General features: G+C 47.4%; 1 protein-coding gene across 5 annotated transcripts in view; it reads left to right on the forward strand.

Moving 5' to 3' along the window:
• EFCAB6 (EF-hand calcium binding domain 6) overlaps window positions 1-18,923 on the forward strand; it is a 315,225-nt gene that overhangs the window by 190,664 nt on the left and 105,638 nt on the right. For all 5 annotated transcript variants that reach the window (XM_007976025.3, XM_038007346.2, XM_073006632.1 and 2 more), the window contains 3 exons: window positions 1,314-1,428; window positions 4,464-4,597; window positions 10,398-10,630. In XM_007976025.3, the coding sequence (XP_007974216.3) occupies window positions 1,314-1,428; window positions 4,464-4,597; window positions 10,398-10,630 (482 nt within the window). The remainder of the gene's footprint in view (window positions 1-1,313; window positions 1,429-4,463; window positions 4,598-10,397; window positions 10,631-18,923) is intronic.

Below are 18,923 nucleotides of genomic sequence, written 5' to 3' on the forward strand. Positions count from 1 at the left end.
TCCCTAAGACTCAGTTTCCATGGTGTTAAAATGAGGTTAGAAAGAGTGCCTTTCTCGAGGCTTCTGCTGAGGATTAAATGAGATCCGCGTGGAGCCTGTACAGAGCCCCCCACCGTGCCTGGTACACACGGGCACTAAGAGGTGCTGCTCAATGACCATGATGAGGGCAACACTGCCTCACCCGGTCCCTCTGTTCCCTCCCTAGCCGCCTCTTCTGCTGAATGCACTGAGCGCCACTGCACTCCTCCACCTGGAACTTACTCTGACTTCTGGTGATGTCTGCTGACTTTGTTGACGATAACCTGTGTATTCCTCACCCCCCAACACACACTTTCTTCACAACCCATCAGCAAACCCAGTTCTCCTAGAAAGCATTCCATCCCCTGTTCCCGGTGGGGTTGGTCATCCCGGACGTCTTTGGCCTCTTGGTCCATAGGTGCATTTAGAAGTGTGACTCCGCGTTTTTTCCTGGAGGAAAACCCGTGTTTTCCCATGTGGATTGTGAATACACTGAGATCAGCAGAGGTGGTGCCTTCCATCTGCCTCCATCCACCCAGCACGCCTTCTGTGGGTGGCTCACATTCGCGCAGCCAGCTCTGTCTGGGTTTTTGGCCAAAGGGCATCATCTTTTCTGTAATTCCTAGGGAGATGTCATCGAGACAATTCCACTTCAGTATTTGCAAGGCAGATAAGAGTATTTTCTTGGGTGCTCCCTCTGCCCCCAGTATACCCAAAACTGAAACAGTAGGTCATGTGTTTTGGAGGGAAGGAATCAGGAATAACTTTCTGTGAGTGGACTAGCATATGGAGAAGAAAAAATAGCGTTCATGGATGCCCCCCCCATTAAAAAAAAAAACAGCCGCTTTTCATGTAAACTGGGATCATAATGAAACTTGAATGAAAACTTCAGTTTTCCCTCCTCAAACTACCTTGCTTGCTTTATTTTGTTTTCTTGAATATATGTGAACATAAACCTGATGTATGAGACTCTAAAGCCACGGCAGTAACAAGTGTGGCTTTGGGTATCTTGGATGGCACAGCTTAGAAAAGTCTGCAGTAGAGCCTGTGGGCCCGAGCACCATGCTGACTGCGCCACTTGTCCCTTTGTTCACTTACCCAACAAACACAAGCCTTGTGCAAGGCCCAGGGACACAGCAGACTCAGTCCTACCCTCTGGCAGCCTGTGGGTGGGGTCAGGTAAGTAACCATCATGGGCCCTGCTGTGAGCCGGCGCAGGGGCAGGAGGTGCTCGGGGAGTAGTGACCCGCGGAACCACCTAACGCCTCTCCACCCTCCCCTCTCTCCCTCGTCAGGTACTGGAAGACACTGGGATGCCCATGGACGATGAGCAGTATGCCCTGCTGACCACTAAAATAGGCTTTGAGAAGGAAGGGATGAGCTATCGTGATTTTGCGGCAGGATTTGAAGGTAGCTAACGGCCAGGTCCATACCCTGTGGGATGCGTCCTGGGTGACACCGCACGTCTTTGGTAGCAGTGCCACCAGGTCACTTGGGTTGAAGTAGCGTAAGCTGTGATGTTGAAACGAGGTGTCTTCCGGGGCTGCAAACAACCGTTTTTGTTTAATTTTATCTGACCATGTTCAGAACTGTGAGTGCAGAACTGTGCCTGAAAGAGTCTTCTACAAACTCAGAGCACAAATGGTTCAGAAAGTTTGTGCCCCAAAGCCTGTTTCTGGAATCACACCTCACAGCCTTTAATATTTTCCCCTAATGTAGTTGCTGGTTATCTGTAATTAACAATACCACATACAGGCACGACAAATATTATTCCTCCCTGTGGACAAAGAATGATGCAGAGGCTGTAAAAGGCCACCCAGCCACGCCGCCAGCCTCACCCTCCACCAGTTGTTAGGAACCCATCTTTGTGCCGTATGCTGGGGCCGCCTCTCCACTCACTAATGCTGCTTTCTCACACACCAAATATATTTTGGTAGACAAACAAGCCCTCTAGAGAAGCTGCAGAAATCGCACAGATATCTCAGTGGAATACTCTTCTCTTTTGCTGCAAATACCCTGCAGGCTGGCCAGGCGAAATGCAGGAGCCCCGCGCATTTTCCATTTTCCCGGCCTTGGGTCTGCAGGTGACTGTGTAAGGTGGTGAGTTTCCCAGAGACTCAGGCTGGATCCTCACCAAGGTCCCCCAGCCTTGCCAGACTGTCATTTGCCACCTTTAAACAGAGAGTTCTCACACCCCTGAAAAATGGCATCATGAGAAGCCAGAGCATTTTAGAATTTCACCACTGTCCCTGGCTAGGTGTTTTGATATTTTTTAAGGAAAATAAGAAGGAGAAGGAACTCACCTGTATTTAAATGACTGCGTCCCACCTGCCAGGTGCATTCATTTTTCAGGTGAGGAAATTGGGGCCCAGAGCACATAGTGCTGGCAAAGCCGTCACAGCTGGAACTGGACACTGTCTCCATCACCTGCTTCCGGCTTCCTGGCTGCCCATGTTCTCCTCTTCCTCTCCTCCTCTCCCTGCCTGTCTCCTCCCTGCCCCTGTAAGCTGCTTTCTCACACGTAAAGAATTCTAGCATGGTGGGGAGTGAGGCCCTGTGTGGCCCCTGCTAGGGGTCGGGGGATGTGGCAGAGGGGTCAGGCGGTGGGGTGGGGTGTGTGTGGCCCCTGCTAGGGGTCAGGGGTTGTGGCAGAGGGGTCAGGTGGTGGGGTGGGGTGTGTGTGGCCCCTGCTAGGGGTCAGGGGTTGTGGCAGAGGGGTCAGGTGGTGGGGTGGGGTGTGTGTGGCCCCTGCTAGGGGTCAGGGGTTGTGGCAGAGGGGTCAGGCGGTGGGGTGGGGGTGTTCTCTGCCGGGCAGTAAGGAACCGGAGGGAGGCCACTTGCAGCCTCTGCAGTGAGGCAGATGAGGCAGAAGCCAGGCTCAAGAGGGGCAGAGGATGCCCATAAGCTTGGGGTACCCTCTCCCCCATCCATCTGCCCACCACACCAGGGGGAGGGTGCAGGAGCAACAGGTGCAGAGAACCACGTCTGGAACCAAGTCCCTGGTGTGTAGCCTGGCTTTGACACAAGGTCACACTCAGATGACCCCAGCCAAATGGAAACGGGGTAGACATGGAAGGTTTTTTGTTTGTTTGTTTTTGTTTCTGTTTTTGTTTTTTTGAGACAGTCTCACTCTGTCACCAGGCTGGAGTGCAGTGGCATGACTTCAGCTTACTGCAACCTCGGCCTCCTGGGTTCAAGCGATTCTCCTGCCTCAGCCTCCCAAGTAGCTGGGGCTACAGGCATGCACCACCACGCCCAGCTATTTTTTGTATTTTTAGTAGAGGCGGGGTTTCACCATGTTGGCCAGGATGGTCTCGATCTCTTGACCTCATGATCTGCCCGCCTTGGCCTCCCAAAGTGTTGGGATTACAGGCGTGAGCCACCGCGCCTGGCCGACATGGAGTTTTTAAGGAGAGGTTACACTTCCTTCTTTAATTTTAGGGGAGAGAGAGGGCATAGGTAGTAGGGAACCAACTGAGTCTTAGTATCAGAGGACCTGAATTCAGCTGTGCTGTCCACAAGCTCCACCTCCCAGGTGAGCTGGGGACCCCCGAGCCTCACCGCCCTGTAGGTAAAGTGCAAGGGATGATAGGTTTTCTTGTGTGTAAACAAACATGAGGACCTTCTCCTGAGCATTGCTGGAAGGACCAAGAAACAGATGAAGGCCTCAGCATGTTACTTAACAGATACATGGTCAGGAAATAGCTGCTGAACTAATGAATGTTGAATGAATTCTATATTCTTGTCTTTAGGACATGATTCCAGGAAACAAAAAAGAGGCAGGAATTCTCATTCTCCTCCTCTGGGAATTGGGAGATGAACAAGAGACGCAGGACAAGTAAACATGCCAGGGTGCCAAGTGTGGTCTGTGAGGGTGAAAGGAGGCCCCACAGTCTGGAGCATGGTTCCTCCTGGAAGAGGAGGAAAGTGTCTGAGAATTGAAGGAAAAGAAACTAGATAGTAAGAAGGTCAATGCTGTGTTCAACTCACAGGAGGATACTGTATGGGGCTTTAACAGGATTTGGGACAGGCAGAGATAAAATGTTGGTGTAGAAATGAAGCTGGTGGGCCGGGCATGGTGACTCACACCTGTAATCCCAGCACTTTGGGAGGCTGAGGCAGGCAGGTCACCTGAAGTCAGGAGTTTGGCCAACATGGTAAAACCCTGGCCAGCCTGGCCAACATGGTGAAACCCTGTCTGAACTGAAAGTACAAAAATTAGCCAGGCGCGATGGCGGATGCCTGTAATCCCAGCTACTCAGGAGGCTGAGGCACGAGAATCTCTTGAACCCAGTAAGCAGAGGTTGCAGTGAGCTGAGATTGCACCACTGTACTCCAGCCTGGGCAACAAGAACAAGACTGTCTCAAAAAAAAAAAAAAAAAAAAAAAAAAAGAATGAAGCTGATGGGCCCTAGTGGAAACCCTGATCTTTGTCACTGTTCCAGATCCTCCAATGAGAGGGCCGGAAACCACTCCACCGCAGCCTCCAACTCCTTCGAAAAGTTACGTGAACAGCCACTTCATCACCGCAGAAGAATGCCTGAAGCTTTTCCCCAGGAGGTTGAAGGAGTCATTCCGGGTAAACTGTGATTGTCTGGCACTGGGCTTCTCTAGGCTTCTCCTGCTCCCAACCATGCAGCCCAAGTGGGTGTGAGTCCTGGTGCAGGTCATGTCCCGGTCAGCCCGAGGGACACAGAGCATTTCCTTCTGCAGACCCAGCATTGGTCAGAGAGAGGTGTGCGGGGAGGAAGGGGCTTCTTCCCTCCCTGAGGGACCCCTATGAATGCTTTGCTGGCAGAAGGGTAAGGAGACCCTTTTCATAAGAGGTGGGTGTTGGTGGGGAAGAAGCATGACAACCCATGGTACAGTGACTTTGAAACCCGTTCATCCATTCCCTCATTGATTCCCTCATCCATTCACCCACCAAACAAGTGTTATACACTTACTATGTGCTAGAATCTGTGCTAAATGCTGTGGATGAAAGCTACCAGCCCCGCCCCAGGGAGCTCCGTCTAATCCCAGACACAGATGGTAAACAGACAAGTCATATTCATAGTAACTGGCTGTCGTCGAAGGAACTGGAGCATCCTCTGGGGACACAGGGAAAAGAGCCCTTTAAGGAAGATTTCCCTGGAGGAGGTGTCTCCCACACTGAATCGTAACACCTAAGCATGGGCTGGCTAGGAAAGGAGGGAGCAAGCCTTAGATGAGGCAGCCTGAGCCAGGCCAGGACAGACAAGGCATGGGCTCTAGGGAAAAGCATACGGCTTGTCGTGGTGGAGGTGTGCATGGTGCATGCAAGTTGTAACAGACAAAACAGAAGTAGACAGCAGCCGTTCAAACATAGAGGCCAGTATAGGATGATCTGAGCTCTTTTTGTGATGAAAAGTAAAAGAGGGTGAATAAAGTTAGGGAGACCAATTCAATAAGCCAAACCTCGAGACAGGGCCAAGGGTACTGGGGAGTTAGACTGCGTCCCCACCCTGTGGGTGGAGGGAGCCCATCCGGAGGGAGCACATCTGGAGGCAGAATGGAGATGGGTGAAATCCAGAAGGGAAGGGGTGGGCGAGACACTGGGTATCAGAGCAGCCTCAGGGGCTGTGGGGAGGGCAGCACCCCATTTCCTGTGCTCTGAGGCATCCTCCCCAGACTGATCACCCCTGGAGATTCATTTTGGTTACCAGGCTCCCATTTCAACATGCATGCATTTATGATGGCAGCCCAGCTCAGACTTTCCAGCAGGGCTCAGACTTTGAACATTCTATCCAGTTTTCAGAGCATGCATTCTGATTTTTGGTTTGAGCAAATATGATTGCCATATGCATACATGGAGAAGGATTGATCCTTATGATCTCATCCAGGCTAATGGCCAGCCAAGAGAAGTACTCTGGGAACCACTGGCCTGTGGGCTCCAGCGTGGAAGAGGAAGGGGTCATTTAGGTGGGGAGTGCCTGGTCCTCCAAAGGAAAGCCAGGCTGGGTGGGAGGCAGCGGCCATTGCAGGGAGAGAGGGCAGAGGGTAGGCAAAGGCTCCAGGAGCACACACCCCTCTGTGCTGGCTGGCAGGGCCCCCATGGGCACCCTAACTGCAGAGGTCTGGCAGCTGCCTCACTGCACTTCGCCCAGCGCATTGCAGCCCCCACGCTGTCCCCTCTCTCAGGCTCTCTCCTCTCTCCCTCGCACACTCCTCGCGTCTCTCAGTGGGGGCCGTGGGAAGCCCAGCTCCACGCCACACCATTGCTTTCCTATCTTTACGAGCAGTGAAGCTTGGCTACAGCGAACATATATCCTGTGTTTTCCAAAATGATCTTTATTTTAGATAATTAAATAATGAATTCATTCAACAGACCGTCACCGACACCCACTCTATCCCACTAGAGAATTTGTAAGCTAGTGGGTGAAACAGAGGAGTGAACCCCTAATTGCCAGTTTTTATGCGAGACAGGCTGGATGTGGGTTATGTCTGGGGCTCATGAGGACTTGGCTTGTGTCCTTGCAGGTATATGCAAAGTGAACAAAGCATGGGTCTCAATTTTTAAATGGGATAGTACAGTCACTTTTTTTGAATTTTTTTGGTAGAGATGAAGTCTTGCCATGTTGCCCAGGCTAGTCTCAAACTCCTGGGCTCCAGTGATCCTCCCACCTCAGCCTCCCAAAGTGCTGGGATTACAGGTGTGAGCCACGGTCCCTGGCTTCATATATCTTTTAGAAACAAAAAGGATAAACCTATCAACCCACAAATAGGGTCACAGTACACTCAGTTCTCTGCAACTTCACTTTCCACTTCACAATTCGCCTTGGACCCCTGGTCCTCGCAGGACGGTCTCATTCATGTGCATCTCTGACCAGAGCACCCACTGTGCTGTCAGGATATGCCCTGCTCCCACCTGGCCTGCCCACAGGATCTCTCGCCTCCTCACCCTTTCCTGCCTCTCAGCCTTCGCACATTCTGTTCCTTTGCTTGGATGGCGCCTCCCCTTTCATCAGCGAACTCCTCCCCAAGCTTCTGGTCCTTCTTGAGCCCTTCACATCAGCTGAGAGGTCGGCCACTGCACATTCCCCTCTCTCCTCACATCCCTCCCAGCACGCAGCCCACAGGCTGCTGCAGCTAGATTCAACAGTGAGCCCCAAGCCATCTCTACATCATCCACCACAGTAACCCAAGGGGCTGCCACAGTGCCTGCCACACTGCACATGACCAATTTGTATTTGCTGACTGAGCACACCACATCTGATGCCAGGCAGCGAACTGGAGGACCACACACAGGGCCTCATGTATTCTGATACCCGCACCCACCCTGTCAAATAGGTTTAGTGTTCCCTTGTTACAGCTGGAGACACTGAGGGTCAGAGACAGGGAGAAAGTGACCCAAAGCCACCTCTCTAGTACATGGCGCCGTCAGGAGCTGAAATAACACCAGCTTGATTCCAAAGCCTCTGTACCACCCACTAACATTGGGGAAGCTGAAGACTGAGATTTGAGGAGTGATTAGTTTATAACCTTGTGAAGATCAGCCATGTATGACCTCATAGCATCTAGATTGTCCCTGGAGTCCAGAATCCAGGCTGGCCCCACGCAGCCTTTACACTGTGTCCCTGCAGTAATCACACTGGATTGCCGCGATTTGCTTCCTGTCTTGCTTCCCTAGTAGACAGTGAGGACCTGGGTGTCAGGGGCCATGTTGCAGCTGTGGTGTCGTCTCTGTACCCAGCAGAGTGCTCAGTGCCTAGGAAATGCTGCTCCTTCATGTCTGGAAACCCCCTCTCACAGACGTTGTGGTGAGCATGGCTTGGGGAGCTGGGGCTGCAACAGGGAACAGATCAGAGCCCAGCCTCGCGCTTATGTTCTAGGGGGAAGTGCAGTGGACACAGAAACCTCTACTAGAGCCGGGTGCGGTGGCTCAAGCCTGTAATCTCAGCACTTTGGGAGGCCGAGATGGGCGGATCACGAGGTCAGGAGATCGAGACCATCCTGGCTAACGTGGTGAAACGCCGTCTCTACTAAAAAATACAAAAAACTAGCCGGGCAAGGTGGCGGGCGCCTGTAATCCCAGCTACTCGGGAGGGTGCGGCAGGAGAATGGTGTGAACCCGGGAGGCGGAGCTTGCAGTGAGCCGAGATCCGGCCACTGCACTCCAGCCTGGGCGACAGAGTGAGACTCCGTCTCAAAAAAAAAAAAAAAAAGAGAAAAGAAAAAAGAAACCTCTACTAGGTCAGGTGGTGACATGTGCCAAAGAGAAAAGTAGAGGATCATGGGAGGCCATAAACCTATCAAGACTGGTGCCACAGTACAGAAGAGTCAGGAAGTGCCTCTCTGGAGAGGGAACACTCGGACAGAGTCATGAAGGAGCCAGAGCCCTGCGGACACTGGAGAGGGCTCCCTGAAACACCCTGAAGCAGGCTTGGCCTGTTCAAAGAACAGCAAGGGGATGGGTGGGATGGGGGTGTAGACGGGTTTTTGGACCACAGCCAGGCCTTGGCCTTAGACTCTGAGTGAGATGGAGAGTCAAGGGGGGTGAGCAGAGGTGCCTCATGCGTGACGTCGGCTGTAAGGGATTGCTTGGGGATGATTGCACAGAGCAGAGGCCACGGAGCCGATGATGGCAGCTGGGAGCCGTCGTAAGGTTCCCATAGGAGTCCAGCAGCCTTGGGTGCGGGCCGAGGCGGTGGGCCTGGGAGAAAGGGTCCAGTGCTAATGCACTCTGAAGGGAGAGCCAGCGGGATGTGTGGGCAGGCTGGATGTGGGGGTGAGAGGAAGCCAGGGCTCAGAAGGGCTCCCAGGTTTGTGTCTGAGCAACTGGGAGGAAAGAGCTCCACTTACTGGGACGGGAAGACTTGGGAGGAGCAGGGTGGGCACAGGGGGTGGATGTCAAGAGTTTGATTTGGGCCATGTTCAGTTTGACATCCCAGAGAAAATGCCCCCAAACCACTGGAGATGTGAGGCTGTGGGTGGGGGGTCTTGGGGCTGGCAGTGTAGAGGAAATCATCAAGAAACAGATGGGCCTGCGCCCCGGGAGCCTCCCTCCAGCAGAGTTAGACATCAGCCTCCCTACCACACTGTATTGTCTCCCAGAGGCAGGGGCGGCATCTTTTCAATTGATTTCCACAGTATTCAGCATGGCAATTGCACGAATTAGGTGCTGAATAATTTTTGGTGAATGAATACATGAGTGAATACAGAGAGAGCTTTCCACAAAATCCCTACACATTTGCATGAGACACCTGGGGTCACAGCAGGTCTTGCCTGATATCCTAAGTAACCTCTGTGGGAGAAGGCTGTAATAAGAGGGGACAAGAGCAGTGCCGCCAGAACAGCCAGGTAACTCCCAAGTGAGGGGCTGCGTCAGGTGCTGATGGAATGAGGTGGGTTGGGGCCACATCAGCAACTTTTCAGGCCTGAGACCGGGGAAGCAGGTGCATGCGGGAAACAGGCATCGGCCCCGGGCAGAGCCTTGCACTTGCTCTATGATCTTAGGCAAATGGCAAGCGCAACAAACAGCATTTTAGAGTGCCAAGAAAGCCAGTCTCATTCTAAGCGCTTTGCATCGTTAGCAAATTCACTCCTCACAAACATCCCAAGGAAGCAGGGACTATCATGGTCCCCATTTTACAGACGAGAAAACAGAAGCACCGCAAGGTTAACTATCTCACCCACGGTCGCGTTGCTAGTAAGTGGCAGAGCTGGGGTTTGCAACTGAGCCACCTGCCTGCAGAGTGCATGCTCTGTCATGCAGCAGGGTCTCTAGTCATGGGTTCCCTGGGAACCCTGAGCCTCTGTTTCCTCATCTGCAAAATAGGAATCCCTGTGCCCTCCAACTAGCGCGATGGGCTGAGCGGAAGTCCTTCGGATGTGGCAGGCTTGTGGATCCCAGACATGGCTGATCTCTATCACGGTCATCGAAACAGAGGCCTGGCCTTCGGGTGGCTCCTTGCCTGAGATTCAGTGCGGTATTTGTTTGCCTGTAGACAGAAGCAGCCAAACATGATGAAAGTGATATAAAAAATTGCGAGCAGGATGTTCATACACATCAGAAACCTCCAGCACTTTCTCCTTCCCTTCCTTCCTGGACTAGAAGTATAAGCTCCACAAACCGAGAGTGTGGAAGGAAAAGAAAAGCAGTCTGTTCCTTTCCCTGAACTCCTAGCATTCAAAGAGGATCGTTTATATCCCCTGGCTAGCTGGAGAGCTTTATAATTTCTTGGGAAAAGCAAAGCATGGTGCGGATATTCCTGGAACAGCCGAGTCTCTAAAAGCAGTAGTCAGGGCCCAGCCAAGCTGCCCCTCCTTGTGTGGAGATGAGGCTGTACATGTCGAGGTATGCATGTGTTGCCGTCCAGGGCTCACGGAGAAGGGCTTTGACTTGTGTGTTTTGTTTTTAGGACCCCTACTCTGCCTTCTTTAAAATAGACACTGACAGGGATGGCGTAATCAACATGCATGACCTTCACAGATTGCTCGTGCACCTACTGTTTAATCTCAAAGATGACGAATTTGAGCACTTCCTTGGCCTTCTTGGCTTGAGACTTAGTGTCACTTTAAATTTTCGGGAATTTCGAAATTTGTGTGAGAAGAGATCACTGAAAACAGATGAAGCACCTCAAAGACTCATTAGGTAAGAAGGAAGCACGGTTCCGTGTCTTTGATATATGCCGGCCCGTGCCACTGTGATGTCTGGTATCTCCATGGTGTCCGCAAAGGGATGCCAAGAATGGAGTGATTGTTTTTTTCTTTTTCTTGGTTCAGAAAAAGTCATACAAGGAATATGCATTCAGTATAGAACAACTAGAAAATACAGCCCTGGTCTTACCACCTGTGAGCATCATTTTATATTTTGCTGGGTATCATTTCAGTCTTTTTTCATATGCATATACTTACATATGTGTGTGTGACACGCTTATATAAATATATACATATATATGCATGTGTCTTTTTCATATGCATATGCATATACTTATATATTCATATGTATACGAAAAATATATATACACACATACATATACTTATTTTTCTATGTATTAATCTGGGTTCAAAAATATATGCTTTTTGCTCAGTCCTTTAAAATTGACACTTAGGAGACCTATGAGCACAGCCTGTCCTCTGTCCAAGGCTGGGCCCGTCCTCTGCAGGGGCAGGCGGAGGGCTGTGCATGAACTCCACGCAGATAAATCTTTGTCAAGTGAACACAGTAACCTTCTTCGGGAACTGATGCCTCCTACCTCCTCTTCACCTCCAGATGTTAATCTAGGTGATGGGTGTGAATTTGGGGAACACAGACCGTCTCGTAATAATTGACGGGCACTGAGAAGCTGTCTGTGCCAACTGCCTCAGGGGACGCAAGCACCTCCTCCAGACCCTCCCCCGGGCAGTGCTGCCCCCTAGGCCCCTGCCCAGCCTATATGGCCTCACTCCCAGCCAGGAGAATCTCAGTGTTCAGCTGAGCTCCAACTCAATGTTGTCTCCCAGGGAACACGTACACTCCTTGAAGGCACAGTGGGGCTACCATCCAACCCCATCCAACAGTGGCAGCAGGGGATCGCCTGTCCCCATTGGCTCCCTGCTGAGATCTGCTGAGAGCCGACATGCATGAATGAAGTAGCTAGTCAGGTCCTCCTTAACCAATTATTACACGAGTAATTCTGAAATGCTGTGTGCTATGCTAGTACCGAGGTGTGTCTTCTGATGTGATGATACAGCATCATAGTGACACTCACTATGCTGTTTTGCCCTTGAGGCACTCACAGTCCCCAGGGGTTCTAGACAGGTATTGCTTCTACTTAGGCAAGGGCAGCTCACTGAGAGTGGAGCCCTGGAAGCCACAGCCACTGTGCCAGACTGTTGTGACACTTGGCTAGGCTGCAGAAGGCCCTCTGATCTTGCATGCCGATTCTTCCCCCTGAATTCATAGGTTTTATTTTGTCTACGCTAAAAAAAAATAAATAAAAAAGCAAGCAAGAAAGAAAATGATGATAGCAAAAAGATCATCTAACACGTAAGTTGGACACCTGCTTCCAACGGCTCAGATTCTCAGGAGCTTTAATATGAGACTTCATTGCCTCACATTTAAACAAACACACACAATTCTTCCCGAAAAATTCTCTGGAGAAAGTTCATTTTCCATTCTCTGCAGAACGAACATGGAAAATTTCAACCACAAAGTGCAGTTTTCCCATTCAGACGACTCAACCTTATTACTTGTATGTATACACTCATTCATCAAATATTTACTAAGGGCCTAGTATATGCTAGACATTGTCACAGAATTAGATAGTACAACAATGAATAAGACCCAGATGCTCCTTTGGAGGGGCTCAGGGTCGAGTATAAGACAGGTACAAAATAGAGGATGACTAAGTGCCACAGTAGCAGGAGGCACCTGCGAGTTGCTCAGGAAAAGGAGGGACATTTGAGCTGGATCTTGAAGTTTGAGTAAGAGTTTGCCAGGTGCAGGCTAGAGGAAGGGTCATTCCAGGTCAGGGAAGAACATTTGCGAGATCACAGAGGCAGGCGGGGGTGTTGAGCACATTCGGGAAACGGGGAGAGGATGCATGTGTGGGATCCACCTGCATGGTGGGCCTGGTTGGGGAGAAGGCCAGGAGGGCAGGAGGGTGGGCTGTGAAGGACATCACCTTCTATCAGTAGGCAGGGGAGGCCATATGCTATGGAGTGAGGGAGTCACACTGTGCTTTAGAAAGATCCTTCTGTGCCCCAGAGTGGAGTGTGGACACAAAGGAGGAGAGACTGCAGCCCAGTGAGACCTGGCTTGGTCCCCGGGGTCTGGTGGACCCAAACCAAGGCACTGCTTCAGAAAGCTAAGCCCACCCTGGCCAGGCCCTGTGCTGTGTTTCCTGAAGACATGTCCTTTAATACCCCAGCAGCTCTGAAAGAAGGCATTCCAAGCTGGCTTCACAGATGAAGGAGTGGGGGCTCAGAGAACAGTTGAAGATGTGTCCACAAGGACACAGATAATGAGCAGTGGGGCAGGCATTTGAGCCCAGGAGCTTGTTGGGAGGGGCTACCTCCTCTGCCTGGAAAGCCTGCCCTATTCCACCTCCACCACCACGCAGACCTGGATACCACCCCTTTCTAGAAGCCTTCCTGCCCTCTTGGTTGGGCCCCTCTGCTCTCTGGGTCTTCACTTTCCACCCACATCATAAAAACACAATACTTTGGAAAACATTGAGAGTTCATAACCTTGCTGAAAAGAGGACACTATCTTGTTAGCTTCATAACTGCAAAACATTTTCATTTTAAGATATATAAATACAAAGTAGAATGATTGGTCCAACGACTTATTCCTTTTTTTCTACTTCTTCGATTCCCTTCCAGTCCTTATTTAAAACACACTTGCCTTGACCATTTATTCACTTACAGCCTGCATGGAGTACATTTTGATGCACAAACATTCTAAAAGATGAAAGAAAATTCTCATGTGTCCTTTTAGCAAAATTAGATAGTCCATTGCCAAATACCGCATGATCAGCTCCTTCGTGTTGGATGACTAACTGAATGAAAATACCAAATTTCCTTTTCTATCCTTAGAAATATATCATTCAGTCATCAAGCGCTTTGGCTGATGTGATCAATGTCACCATCATCTTTGGAATCTAGAGTGCTGTTCTGTCTCTATATGCCTTTCTCTTCTGAATCATCTCATAATTGTGAAATCTCTTCCTATCTCAGATTTTCTTCCCTTAGCCATTTGGGCATAAAGAAGGAATTCTGAATTTCCAGCTGCATCCAGTGAAATCTAATACAACACCCCAAGCATGGTGTCATTGTCTTCTTTTATACACTCTTGAGAAATACTGTAGAACTTTGGGCACTGCAGCAAGAACACTGAAGGGTGATGTCCTAGTGGTGGTTCATTTCAACAGATGATTCTATCATTTTGGTTTTGTTGTTCTCTCTCTCTCTCTTTTTAGTAAAGCTGGGAGCAGTTGAAGAGTAGTAATGAAATATTTAGGATAATATAGTATATTATTTAGGTTAGATATAGTAAGATTAAAATCAACATCACTAAGACCACATAACTTGTCATAGATATATAAGAGGGTTTAATGGATTCAGATGATGATTGCAAAATAGAATGAATTGTTTGTTTGTTTTGAGACAGAGTTTCGCTCTTGTCACCCAGGCTGGAGTGCAATGGCGCCATCTCGGCTTACTGCAACCCTCGCCTCCTAGGTTCAAGCGGTTCTCCTGCCTCAGCCTCCTGAGTAGCTGGAACTACAGGTGCACACCACCACGCCCGGCTAATTTTTTGTGTTTTTAGTAGAGACGGGGTTTCACCATGTTGGCCAGGCTGGTCTCAAACTCCTGACCTCACGTGGTCTACCTGCCTTGGCCTCCCAGAGTGCTGGAATTACAAGCATGAGTCACTGCACCTGGCCAGAATGAGCTTTATGTTATTTAAAAAATAATAATAATAAATAAAATAAGTGATTTATTTTGGAAGACATCTAAGAATAATAAAAGTCATTAATACCAATCCTGATTTTGGTAACATGGCACTGTTAACCTCATAAAATGACTTGGGAATATTCCTTTCTCTTCCATTTTCTGTATTGCGTAGAATTGTTATTCTTTCTTAGACATTTGATTGAATTAACCTGTGAAGTCATCAAGTCCTGGAATGTCCTTTGTTGGAAGGTTTGTAACTATAAATCCAGTTAATTTAATAGCTATTGGATTATTCAGAGTTTCTATTTCGTCTCAAGTGAGTTTTGCTAATTTGCGTCTTTCAAGATGTTGGTCATCAGAGTTGTCAAATTCATGGAATTAATATGGTTCATAATGTTCTTTTACTTTTTTTAAGTATCTCTGAAGTATTTAGTGAGATTCCTTATTTCATTTATGACTTTCATAGTTGATCTCTTTTCTCCTTTCTTCTTCTTCAGCTCAACTAAGTCTTCTCACTTTCATAGATCTTTTAAAAGAACTAGCTTTTGTTTTATTGATTTTTCTCTATTTTTCTGATTTCAATTTTATTGATTTTTGGTCTTTATTATTTCCTTCTTTCTGCTTGTTTTGGATTCAGTTTCTCTTTTATATTTCTTAAATTGGAAACCCATAGTTTTTATTTGAGTCCTTTTTTCTCTCATATAAGCCATTAATGTAATGTATTTCCCTGTAGGCACTAATGTAGCTGCATTTCACAAATTTGGATATGTTGTAGTTTTTATTTCTATTCATTTCAAATTATTTTCTAATTTCCCTTAAGACTTCCTCTTGGATCCATGGATTGTTTAGAAGTGTGTTGTTTAATTTCAAAATATTTGCATAGTGTTCAGGCCAGATGTGGTGGCTCATGCCTGTAATCCCAGCACTTTGGGAGGCTGAGGTGGGCAGATCCCTTAAGATCAGGAGTTCAAGACCAGTCTAGTCAGCATGGCAAAACCCCATCTCTACTAAAGAGACAATAAATAAATAAATAAGCCAGCCAGGCATGGTGGTGGGTGCCTATAATTTCAGCTACTCGGGAGGCTGAGACAGAAGAATTGCTTGAACCTGGGAGGTGGAGGTTGCAGTGAGCCGAGGTTGCACCACTGCACTCCAGCCTGGGTGACAGAGTGAGACTCTGTCTCAAAAAAAAAAAATTGCATAGTGTTTAAATATTGTTCTGTTATTGATTATAATTTAATTCTGTTGTGGTCAGAGAACATATCTTGTGTGATATTAATTCTTTTTAATTAGTCAAGATTTGTTTTATGACCCTGGATATGGTCTGTCTTGGTAAATATTCTGTGTATACTTGAAAATAATGTGTATTCTGGTGCTGTTGGGTGGAGTGTTCTGTAAATGTCAGATCAAGTTGGTTATTAGTGTTGTTCAGGTCTTCTATATTCTTGATTATTTTCTGTCTCCTTATTCTATCAATTACTAAGAGAAGAGTGTTGAAGTCTCCAGCAATACTTTTGAGTTTGTCTATTTCTTTTTCTAGTACTATTAATTTATGCTTCATGTATTTTAAACTCTGAGAAAAAAATGTGAATTTCCTAGGTATTTACCACTTCTGTTACTATTCTTCTCTTTCTGAAGTTCTAAGTTTCTCTCAGCTATCATTCTTCTTCCCCTAAATAACTTCCTATAGGACATCTTTTAGAGCAGGTCTGTTGGAGACAAATTGTCTTAGTTTTGTTCAATTTATAATATCTTTAATTACTCTTTATTCTTGAAAGATATTTTTGCTGGATATAGAGTTTGGGGTTGACAATTCTTTTGTTCCAGCACTTTAAAAATGTTGTTCCATGGTCTTATGGCCTCCATAATCTGTGGCAAGAAGTATGCAAATATTCCATTTTCTCATTTTTAATATGCCATTTTCCCCAGGCTTCTTTTCTTCTCTTCTCTTTTCTTCTCTTTTCTTTTTTTTAACTAGGTCTCTCACTCTGTCACCTAGACTGGAGTGCAGCGGTGCGATCACAGCTCACTGCAACCTTGACCTCCCAGGTCCAAGTGATCCACCTCAGCCTCCCAAGTAGCTGCAATCACAGGTGAGCACCATCATGCCTACATTTTGTATTTTTTCTAGAGACAGGATCTTGCCATGTTGCCCATGCTGGTCTCGAACTCCTGAGTTCAAGCAATCCTCCCATCTCAGGCTCCCAAAGTGCTTGGATCACAGGCATGAGCCACTGTACCAGGCCATTCACACTACTTTAGATATATTTTTTTTAATCTTTAGTTTTCCAGACAATTGAGTATAAATCAAATTGAGATTTGATTTGTTTGACCATGGGTTTTTTGGTGGTTTTTGTTTGTTCCTTTTTTATTATTATTATTTATCTCTTTTTGGATTTACTGAGCTTCTTAAATCTGTAAATTTATGTTTTGTGCCAAATTTGTGGTGTTTTCAGCTATTATTTTTAAAAATACTTTTTCTGTACCCATCTTTTTCTTCTCCTTTTGATACCTCAATGACATGAAGCTTAGACCTTTTGGTTTTGTATCACAGGTTTTGTATCTCTGAGACTATGTTATTTTTATTTTCTCTTTTGTTCAGTTTGAGAGATTTCTATTTCTGAGTTTTCAAGTTTGCTGACTCCTCTGTCATTCCATTCTGCCGCTGAGTCAATCCAGTGAATGTCGTTTCAGTTACTGTATTTTGGTTATTTCCTTTTTCCTTCTTCTTTCTTTCAAGTATGTTTGCTCTTACTCCATGAATATAATAGCTGCTTTACAATCTGATAATTTCAACGTCTAGTTCATCTTGCAGTTGATGTCAGTTGTCTTTTACCTTGAGCATTATTGAGATTTTTCTGGTTTTTTATATCACTTTGGACTGTATCCTAGATATTTTAACTGTTTTGTTATGACACTCTGGTTCTGTTAAAATCCTCTGTAGTGTGTTGGGTTTTTTTGTGGTCATTCTTTTAGCAGGCAATCAGTCTAGTTGGTTTTAGACTGCAAGTCCTAACATGTCTTCTGTGGTTTTAATGTCAATTTTGTTTCCAAAGTCATCACAGCACTCTTCAGGGAAACCCACGTGTGCACCAGCCAGAGGTCAGTCTTAACTACACAGTAATCATGTTCTCAAAGCCTGTTGCTATGCTGCTTGGGGTCAGTTCCACACCTGCACACATCAGAGGTGAACCTGGAACTTCCTGCACAGATGTCCCTTCCTCTAGCTCACTCTTCTCTATGATCTCTCCCACACTCTGTAGCCTCCAAGGGCTACTTTTCTGCATCTTCTGGCTAGAAAATCTTAGGTTTTAGCCTATCTGTGTTGCTATGCATGTCTCATGATGAGGGTCACCTTCAGGGCCCTAGTGAGAGGGAAAAAAAAAAGAGAGAGAGAGAAAATTAACATGGATTTCCCAACATTCCTTGAATCACAGGGACCCTTTTTCTCATTTTTTCTAGTTAGAGAAAATTTTAACGTTTTGGCCACTGCTATCATGAGCACCACTACAAAAGTGCAATCTCAGAATTGGGCTGGGAGAGTAAACAGAGACAAAAACGGGAATTCCTGCCACTGTCTCCTGAAGAGGCCCTCCATCCTGTCCTAGCTCTTTGGTCAGAAAGTCAGCCTTTCTTTTGGACCTTTTTCTGTTCACATCTGCTGCACAGTTCCAGAGTTAGGACTGCTCTTGACTCTTAAGCTGGGAACATGGGAGGAAAGCCCCATGAAACTCATAACTTTGTCATTCTTCAAGTTTTTATTTCTCTTTCCATCAGCCTCTTATTATTTACCTTTTAGTGTCCTCAGATAGTTGCATTTTGTATTCTGTGTAGGATGTTGGGTTGTCGTAAGAAGGAGAGAAAGGGTGAAGTGTGCCTACTCCATCCTAACTGGGACCGGAAGCACCTCCCAAGACCCTGGTACTGCCTGGAGTGTGTTCCCTGAGGTCTTCACGCAGCTGTCGAAGAGCCGCTCCCTGGTCTTCCTGACGAAATCATCCCCGCCCCATCATTCTGGGTCCCATGCAGTATCTGAAGTTATCTGAGTCTCTTTCTTTTCTTTTCTTTTCTTTTCTTTTCTTTTCTTTTCTTCTTTTCTTGTCTTTTCTTTTCTTTTCTTTCTCTTCTCTTCTCTTCTCTTTTCTCTCTCTCTCTCTCTCCTTTCTTTTTTTTGAGATGGAGTCTCACTCTGTCACCCAGACTGGAGTACAGTGGCATGATCTCAGCTCACTGCAAACTTCGCCTCCCAGATTCCAGTGATTCTTCTGTCTCAACCTCCCAAGTAGCTGGGATTATAGGCCTGCACCACCACGCCCAGCTAATTTTTGTATTTTTAGTAGAGACGGGGTTTCACCATGTTGGCCAGTCTGGTCTCGAACTCCTGACCTCGTGATTTGCCCACCTCAGCCTCTCAAAGTGCTGGGATTACAGGCATGAGCCACTGCGCCCGGCCGAGTTACTTATTTTTCTTATGTGTTTGTTGTAAGTTTCTGCATCACAGTGTA

Source organism: Chlorocebus sabaeus, chromosome 19 (assembly GCF_047675955.1).
Source record: "Chlorocebus sabaeus isolate Y175 chromosome 19, mChlSab1.0.hap1, whole genome shotgun sequence".
Classification (NCBI taxonomy): domain Eukaryota; kingdom Metazoa; phylum Chordata; class Mammalia; order Primates; family Cercopithecidae; genus Chlorocebus; species Chlorocebus sabaeus.